The sequence below is a fragment of the Alligator sinensis genome, unplaced genomic scaffold (genome assembly GCF_000455745.1).
Source record: "Alligator sinensis unplaced genomic scaffold, ASM45574v1 scaffold651_1, whole genome shotgun sequence".
In the NCBI taxonomy this organism is placed as follows: domain Eukaryota; kingdom Metazoa; phylum Chordata; order Crocodylia; family Alligatoridae; genus Alligator; species Alligator sinensis.
This window is the reverse complement of record NW_005842014.1, coordinates 241778-250846: the sequence shown is the minus strand read 5'-3', so window position 1 is coordinate 250846 and position 9069 is coordinate 241778. Positions and strand designations below refer to the sequence as shown.

The 9069-nt window shown below is 50.8% G+C and overlaps 1 protein-coding gene across 1 annotated transcript in view; it reads left to right on the top strand.

The window, feature by feature from the left end:
- Positions 1 to 3551: 3551 nt before the first annotated feature.
- The window catches only part of OC90 (otoconin 90), a 36550-nt gene continuing 31032 nt past the window's right edge, over positions 3552 to 9069 (top strand). Inside the window, exons 1-3 of the mRNA XM_025202089.1 lie at positions 3552 to 3564; positions 7631 to 7714; positions 8866 to 8931. Of these exons, the coding sequence (XP_025057874.1) occupies positions 3552 to 3564; positions 7631 to 7714; positions 8866 to 8931 (163 nt within the window). The remainder of the gene's footprint in view (positions 3565 to 7630; positions 7715 to 8865; positions 8932 to 9069) is intronic.

Below are 9069 nucleotides of genomic sequence, written 5' to 3'. Positions count from 1 at the left end.
CCCATGGATTGCAGGTTCCCGATGTTCTCCTTCTTCAGGCTGGGCTGTCCTTGTGGGTGCCACATGGTTTGGTGGTCCACGGCTTCCCCCGCCCTCATCTTCCTCTCCCCCCGATGAGCCTAGTTTAAAGCCTGCCGGAGGAGATCCGCCAACCTAGAAGAGAACACACGCTTACCTTTGGGGGACAGGTGAAGCCCATCCCAACTGAGCATGTCCCTCGTCGTGATGTGCGGGTCATTGTCAAGGAAGCCGAAGCCTGCCTCGAGACACCACTGCCGAAGCCGCCAGTTGGTCTCTCTAATGCAGTTCTCGTGCCGTCTTCCGTGTCTGCTCACTGGTAGGGCAGAAAAGAATACCACCTGTGCACCGATCTCCCTCAGCACACCGCCCAGAGCATGGTAGTCCGTCATCAAGTGATTGGGGTTTCTCCTGGCCGCATCATTAGTACCCACATGGACGAGGACCATAAGGTAGTAATTGGTGGGCTGAATCATGGCCTGGATTATTCCCATTACGTCCCGAATCTTTGCTCCGGGCAGGCAGTAGACCTCTCGTGTTGAGGGGTCCTGGCGACAAATGGGCCCTTCTGTACCTCTCAGGATGGAATCGCCTATGACGATCACTCGATGCCTCCTCCTCTGGGCCTGCTTGGTTCTCCTGACCTGTTCAGAGTGTGGAGAATGTGGCGTTGCTTCCTGCCCAGAGGTTTCCTCCTCTCCTTCCATCTCCTGCAGGGTCGCCAGGGCCTCGTACGTGTTCTCCAGTCGGACTGGAGGAACTGGTACTGGTTTACTGCGAGAAGCTCCGGTCCTGGATGTGACTGTCTGCCACTCTGCTGTGGAGGGCACTCCCCAGGGTGTCATCCCCCATTGCCAAAACCATTCTGGAGAAATCTTCATTTGTATAAAGGAGTTTAGTGACTTCCTCACCCCTTGCACTAGGTCCATACTTCCAGAATCAGGATCATGGATTTGGACTGGGATTTCCAAAAGAATACCAAGCCCTAGAACAACCATAGTCATTGAAAGAGCATGGGAGCTTGGCACTAAATTACTTTGGGTTCCTCTGAAAACCACCTTAGACAATTTAAGTGGGATTTTCAACAGCACATAAAATGACTCAAAAGCCCATGAGATGTAGGCACTTTTGAATGTTTTACCCACCGGGGAGGTAAAGCAGCAAAGCACACAAGAAAGCTCTGCTGATGTTACCAGCTGAGAATCCGGCCCAGTGTCAGACACAAGGAAAGGGAAGGATGTCTACCACTGGAAAGGGCGCCAGGGTGTGATTTACAAATTGGTGATAGCTGTGCTTGAGTGAGGGCTGCAAGTTTGTGGCTTATATACCTGTTTGGCATTAAATAACCCTGTCAACCCCATCTGCCCCATTGCTGGGTCTTTGCTCTGTAATCTGAGCTCCTCACAGCTCCTGAGGTTTCATTGTGGTTTTTTTGTTTGCAAAAGCTGCAGTTGGTCTTTTCCCTTTGGTGAGGAGCGGCCAGCTCCATGCAAAGCTGTCGCAAGGAATGAGACTCGTTCTGGCTTGTTGTTCATCCAAAACACAGGCCCTGGGACTCAGAGGAATTTAGGGAGTCCCTGATATCTTCAGACCTTGTTACATATTAATTTTAGGCAGCTCCTGGAGCTCTTAATCCCTGGATTGTCCACATATTGATACCTGGAACTAGCTTTAACCACACTTTTATGTGGCTTAAAGTTATGCCACTCCAGGGAAGGTTTATCTCTGATCCGTGTTACCCAGCTCGTTTTCCATTACTGTGTGGCCACTCCCCACGGATGAGCTCCCCACGTTGCAGTCCTCCAGCATCCCAGGATGCCGTGTCCCCTCCCCCACCCTTCTCTTCTGTATGGACAGACTTTCCAGCCCTGTGAACTCTACTGCCCACAGGGTAGTTCTGGTGCCACGCCAAATCCCTCTCCTGCCCCTGGGGGTATGCACAGCTGGCCAGGTGGCAGGGCATGGACAGGTCCAGGAGTGGGGTCTAGAGTGGGTGGAGGGGAACAAGGTAGGGGCCAGATTGGTTCCCCATGAACTAGGGTTTCCTTCCCAAGGCAAGGACAGTAACTCCCTCAAAAGCACCTTCCCTCAATGCTCCCACCTCCCAGCCACCCCAGGAAACATAACCAGCACCACTCACATGCCAACCCTCTGTTCCAAATTATTAAAATATGACTCCTTCATTAATTTTCTTCCGCCTTATTTCTTTTTATTTTTTTTACTTCTATTTATTTTGTCCTTCAGTGGCTGAATTCCCTTCCTCTTCCCTCATTTCCTTTCCACCATGTATTTCATCACCCACCCCCACCCCATTAACCCTCTGCCTCCCATCTTAATGTTCCTGCCCCCACCCCAACCCCTCTCAGACCCCCTCCCCACTAGATCATGGATAGAAACCTGCCCTTGCTCACCAGCCCTGTAGTAGAAACTCACAGCTGGAGCTCTTAGTATGGCCCTTTGGCCCTTGCTTGCCAGCCCTCTAGTGGCAAGTCACAGCTGCGCAGGTGGGGGACAGTCAGAGAAGGTCTTTAGTCTTAAGGTGTGACTGCTCCAAACTTGAGCCAGCACAGACAGGGTGCATCTACACATGTGCCTTACTGGGAAGTTGACCAATTAGCTCTGGAGTAAAGCATCACAGTCTACACATGCGCTGGCATTAGGGCACGGTAAATGAATTAGGATAGTACTGTCAGGGACAGTACAGCAAATGCTCCATTATCTGGCACCCATGGGAAATGGGGGAGTGCCAGATAACCAAATGTGCTGGTTATATGAGAGCCGTCTTTGCCTGGTTGGGCAAAGACGCTCCTCCTGCCACGTCCAGCGCATCCACATCTCAGATTAACCATGCCGTCCCTCCCGCCCCTCCCCTGGTGTCAGCATGCTGGGGGAAAGGAAGGGGGGGGGCGGGGGGCGCTCTGTGCAGGCTGCTTTACCCCGCAGAGGCTGCTTTCCTTCAGGCTGTGGGATTTGACAAAACTGGAAGTCCCACGTCCGGTTTCACTTTTGCCGCGTCGACCGGCATCAACCGGCATGCTGGTTAATAGAGCATGCCAGTTAATGAAGTGCCGGTTAATGCAGCTTTTACTGTACTATCTTATGGTGGAGTACTCTACTGTGCTGAAATGCACATGTAGATGGTGGCTGGGGGTATAAATTGTGCCTGGTAAGCCCAGCCAGCCTGAGGCCTGCTCTACCCTGGCTCAAATTGCTGTTGTCCTGGGCGCATGTGGAGACGCTGCACCCAAAAGCAGTTTACTCCAGCTCAGAGTACTCCAGAACTTATTGCGTTGGATTAACTGCATGTGTAGAAGCACCCACACCGGCCAAAATTTGAGCAGTTCAAAGTGCAACGTGTAAGAAGGCCCTTGCAGTTTAGCACTGTAACAAACAAGGAGCTCCAAGCTTTCCTACATCGCTGTGCCCACACTGAAGAAGCTGACTGTAGGGCATTGAACCCCGCTTTACTAGGAGGAACACACACTAAACCCCAAGAAATAAGATCCATGTGACTCATTTGAATTTATGTGAACATGACTTACGTCAGTATGACTTAATGTGGCCTCAACCATATACGTAACATCCAGAAAAATCATGTATATTTGAAAAAGGATGGCTCTTCTCCTGGTTGTTGATCTAATCCCATTCATTTCCATGCAATAGTGCAAATAGAAAAAATAATTGTCAGCTGTTTTCCAGGATGCTGGTAAGGTGTTTCCATGTCTAGATGGTGGAAGAAGGGGGGAAATAATTCCAAAGGTCAATTCTTCTCTGTGGACTTAAACCACTCTGTGAATTTAGCCTGGACTTGATTTGTTTTCACTGCTCACTTTATCTCAGTGTAACTTGTTACACTACCAAATCTCAGGAGGGTTATCAAGTTAAGTTGTACATAACTCAAAAGATGCTCTTGCTTTATCAAGAAAGATTTAATAGGTAAACTTTCTGAACAAGGGGTCAGGGATTTTATATATGGATTCAGGTACATAAGTAAAAGTGTAGTGAACAGCCACCAATGCCTAATGGCTTCAGCTTTAAACATGACTTGTTTAATTCTCAAAATATACAGGTAGTTTTCTATTAAAAAAAAAAAAAATATTACTAGCAAATTGCCTGTCAAGAATGATGGGGGTCGTTGGGCGGGGATGGAGCCCCGCGTCCAGCCCCGTGCCCCCTCCCACCGCTCCGAGTCTGCTTCCCCTGCCCTGCATTGCTCCAGGTCTGGCCCCATTCCCTCCTCTCCCCCGGCGCTCTGGGGCTGGCCCTGCTCCAACACCACCACCCCCGCCACTCCGGGTCCAGCCCCGCTCCACCTGCCCCCCCACTCCTCCTCATCCTTCCCTGTTCCACCACCTGCTCCGCATCCACCTGCCCTGCGTCCACCTCCCTCCCTCCCTGCCCACTGCCTCCCCCTCCCTGCCGGCTGTTCTGGCACCACCCTGCCACCACCATGATTCCCTCTTCACCCTCAGGCAGGGAGGCGAGGGGGAAGCCCCACTGCTCAGGTGGCCGGGGCATGTTCCCCACCACCAAACTTCCCCGGCAGTGTTGCAAACTTGTGCCCATGCACCCAGGCTGCGCAGCCAATCATGCGCAGTTGCCCAAAAGCATTGCAGACAGACAGACACACAGATAGACAGCCTAAGCCTTTTATTATATTAGAATACTGTGCTATGTTACATATAGTATATATCATACCATATGTATTATAATATATATGACAATATGGCATATTCTATTGTATCACAATAGAGTATTCTTGGGTGTATGTTAAACAGCACTGAAATCTGGGTTTGCTTTGGTCAGGTATCAGTGATATTAAAGGGCTCCTATACACATGCAGGGAGCCTGCTCTGACATGCTGTAATGCCAGTGTGTCGGAGCAGACTCGATTAATTGACTCTGCTGGAGGGTGGAAATTACTGCACTCCACCAGCCTCCAGTGTCACATGTATCAGCATCCCCATGCTGAAAACTGGCAGTGGGGTGTTTTAAAGCTCATTTGACGAGCTTTAATTCAAAGTGCCCCACTGCCATTTTTCAGTGTGGGAACACTGATACACTTGATGCTCCAGGTGCTTTTAATTAGCATGGCTCTTGGAGAGGGGTGGTGAGTGGCTGCGGGGTGTGGTGTGGGGAGTGGCCACGGCATGGGGAGCACCTGCTGGCTGCTTCCATGTGGCACAGAGAATGCCACCGGGGTGTGGCTCAGGGTGCACAGGGGGTTGTGGCACATGGCTGCATGTCGCATGGCCCTGGGGCATGGCACAGGGGAGTGGCCATGGCACGGGGAGCACCTGATGGCTATGGCCGCATGGCACAGGGAGCAGCCTGAGGTGTGTCAAAGGGCACATGGCAAGGGGAGCACCCACCAGCTGCGGCCAATGGCATGGGGCGCACCCTGAGGGTGTAACACAGGGCGTGTGGGGATGTGGTGCATGGCCGCGGGGCATGACATGGGGAGCATCCATGGTGTGGAGAGTGCCCACTGTCTGCGGCTGTGGTGTGTGGCATGTAGCACAGCCCTGGGGTGTGGTGCACGGCATGTGATGGCAGGGGGTGTGGCATGCGACCACAGGGTGGCATGCGGGAAGTAGGCATGGGGACATGGCCTGAACCACAGCTGCATCCTACAGCTGGTGGGCACTGCCCATGCCCCCCTGTGCCTGCTCCCCTCATGGCACCCTGTGGCCACGTGCCCGCATGCCATTCTTCCCCCACACACACCCTGCATGCCCCTTGGTTGCAGCCAGCGGGTGCTCCATGTGCAGGGTGACATGGCACACGGCCATGGGGGGGCGTGGCTTGCAGTCACGTGGGGGGGTATGGTGCATGGGGGGTATGGTGCACCGGGGGGCATGGCTTGTGGATGCAGGTTGCCCCTTGGGGAGTGGGAGCAGGGGGCATGCCCTGCCCCATGGCCACATGCTACTGAAAGTGGGCACTGCCTGCACCCCTCTGCCCTCTCCCTTGTGGCACCATGTGGCCACACGCAAGGCCCCCCATCCCATGGAGGCACATCCCCCACGCCGGCTCTGCTTGTGACACCCTGCAGCCACGCATGCCAGAGCCCCCCTGTACACCATGCTCCCCCTCCCCCCGCGTGTGCCCTGTGCACCCTGCGGCCACAACTGGTGGTCACTCCCTGCACAAGGGAGCATAGCTTGTGGCTGCACAGGGGGAGGGGGGGGGCATTGCGCATGGGAGGGGTTGGCATTCTGGCATTCTGCAGTTTGGCATTCTGGGAGAGGGCATGGGAGGCGTGCCCCACCCTGGGGCAGTGTGCTGCAGCCAATTGCCACTTCCTGTGCCCCCCTGCCCACTCCAAGCACAACACACTGCAGCCGTGCGCCAGACCGCCCTCCCCCCCCCGGCCATACGCCACGCTCTCCCGCATGGTCACAAGTCACATCTCCCCGTGTGGTGGCAAGTCATGCCCCCCGCATGACCGGTCCCCCCGCTGTGCCCCTCAGTGGGAAGCACAGCCTGAACCTGACCACCTCTACTTCCGCCTCTGCCTGCCTGTCTGTCTGTCTGTAAGGCTCCGGGTGGCGCATGCACAGTTGGCCCAGAGCATTATAGACAGACAGATACACAGATGGAAGTGCTACAGCTTTTATTATATTAGATAGGGGCACCACAGTGACGCATGAACATATTCTAGATGTTTAAGTGTACCCCTTCTCTTAGATGTTAGATGTTTTCCATAAAACTCAAAATTATTTGCCTGAAAAGATCCTTCTGACCCTGGATTCAAAGCACATTATGGAAGTGTAATATCTTTCCTGTTCTGTGATTCTAGCCAGAAGTTTGCCTGTGCCTTATGATGCAAGGGTTTCCTAGATGCTCTCATTTTTTAGGCTGCAAAATTTCAAGCCCAGGATCTTTTTCACATTTTGAACACCAGTGCAGAAGATGCCATAATAAAAAGGGCAAGTCAGTCAGCAAAGCAGAACTCCTCGACTTCTGTAGCAAATCTCAGGATGTTATCCTCCCGCTGTATTCGGCCTTGGTGAGGCTGCAGCTGGAGTACTGCATCCAATTCTGGGCTCCACAATTTAAAAAGGATTTAAAAAGGATGTGGAGAAGCTTGACAGCGACCAGAGGAGAGCCACACGCATGATCAGAGGGCAAGAAAACAGGCCTTATGATGAGAGGCTGAGAGCCATGGGACTCTTCAGCCTGGAAAAGCGCAGGCTCAGGGGGGACCTGGTAGCTGCCTATAAGTACATAAGGGGCGTACATCAGGATCTGGGGGAACGCCTGTTCACCAGAGCACCTCAAGGGATGACAAGATCCAATGGTCACAAACTCCTCCAAGACCATTTCAGGCTGGACATAAAGAAAAATTTCTTTACTGTCTGAGCCCCCAAGGCCTGGAACAGACTGCCGCCGGAGGTGGTGCAAGCACCTACTCTGGACTACTTTAAGAAACATTTGAATGTTTATCTTGCTGGGAACCTTTGACCCCAGCTGACTTCCTGCCCCTGGGGTGGGGGGCTGGACTTGATGATCTTCCCAGGTCCCTTCCAGCCCTAATGTCTATGAAATCTATGAAATCTATGAAATGGGTTGGTTTTACCATGACAAATTCCATGTGATTCTCTTGCAGATTCAGAGTGGCTGCGTTACTGCAGAACCGTTGTCCCTATTGAGAAAAATAGCTTTGGCAACAACAATACCTTGGCAATAGGATGTAATATAGCATTGGTGGGAAGAAAATTACCTGGTTTTACCTGGGACCTGATTGTGCCTTGGAAATGGTATTTTTTAAAAGAAAAAGGGAGTGCAGAAAGAGTGCATGTAAAAAAATGCCTAAGCGTAAGGAGACATTTAAAAAACAACTTAAGTGATTTAGGAGCCACCATCCCATTTTCAAAAGCACTTAGATGCTTATCCAAATAAAAAGGAGAACTAGGATAGAAAGGATGGCCAGCAGAAATCAAGTCAACCCATCTAAAATGCTTGAACTCTGAGGCAGGGACTATCTTTTTCTGTATGTTTGTACAATATCTAGCATAATGGAACTGCAACTGGTTTTACATAGGGATCCACCATAATAAAAATAAAAAATAAAATGTAATGCGGGGTTTGGAAAATAAACACACAGAGCAAAATAATCCCCACTGAAACAATGAGAAATGTACCAAGTAGGAAGGCCATCTGATCGCTGCAACAAATTACTATCTACCTATCAACAGGCAAAGTAGCCTGGTATGCTGTTGAAGTGGTACACTGATGTTGTAAAAGTGATGTTTCTTTTGAACTGGGTCTGATATAATAGGAGTTGTATTCATCGAACGCCACAGTGGCTCCTATCAGCCTGAATTTTAGTAAGAAAGCTCACTGGGCACTTGGAAGTGAATTTGGTAGTCTTAATGGATATTCAAGCCCAGAGGACAAAGGCAGGCAGAGGTTCTGAGTTAAAATGGGTAGCACACACCTACACAGCTTCAGGACAGAAACTTTCTAGCCTTGGAGATAAAACACTGAAGGTAACAGGAGTTTACACTATAATTAGATGGGACTTTGGAAGTGTACAACAGATTATAATAGCACATATCTGTACCCCTACTAAAGATTAGAGCTCAGGAAGGTACATAAATATGTGCATAAGCCCACCTGTGTCTAGCAAAGTACGTTAGCATTTACTTAACTTGTAAGGTGAGATCAGCATGATGGAAGTGCTCCTGGGCTGAGTATGGATGGATGTCAGTGTGCCTTTCAATGTATGCTGAACCAGCGCATTGTTGTCCCAAGGTAGTAAAACACTCCCCATCTACTTCTATATCCTATTTTTTATTCCATTTTAAAATTCTTTCCTCTTAAATCTGTTTGGTGAGACAGGTGCCCAAGAGTCGGAGCCTACACCACTTCTACCAGAGCTTCCTAATGGAGCCGAAAGAAATCTGAGTAAGGATGTTTACTGTGGTTCTTGTTACAGTATTTCCAGGCATTAAAAGGCACCAGTGTGCAGCCTTATTGGGAAAGAGACCCAGAAAAGGTATTTATTCCAGCCACATGCAATGAGATGATCCACAGGTTGGTTCA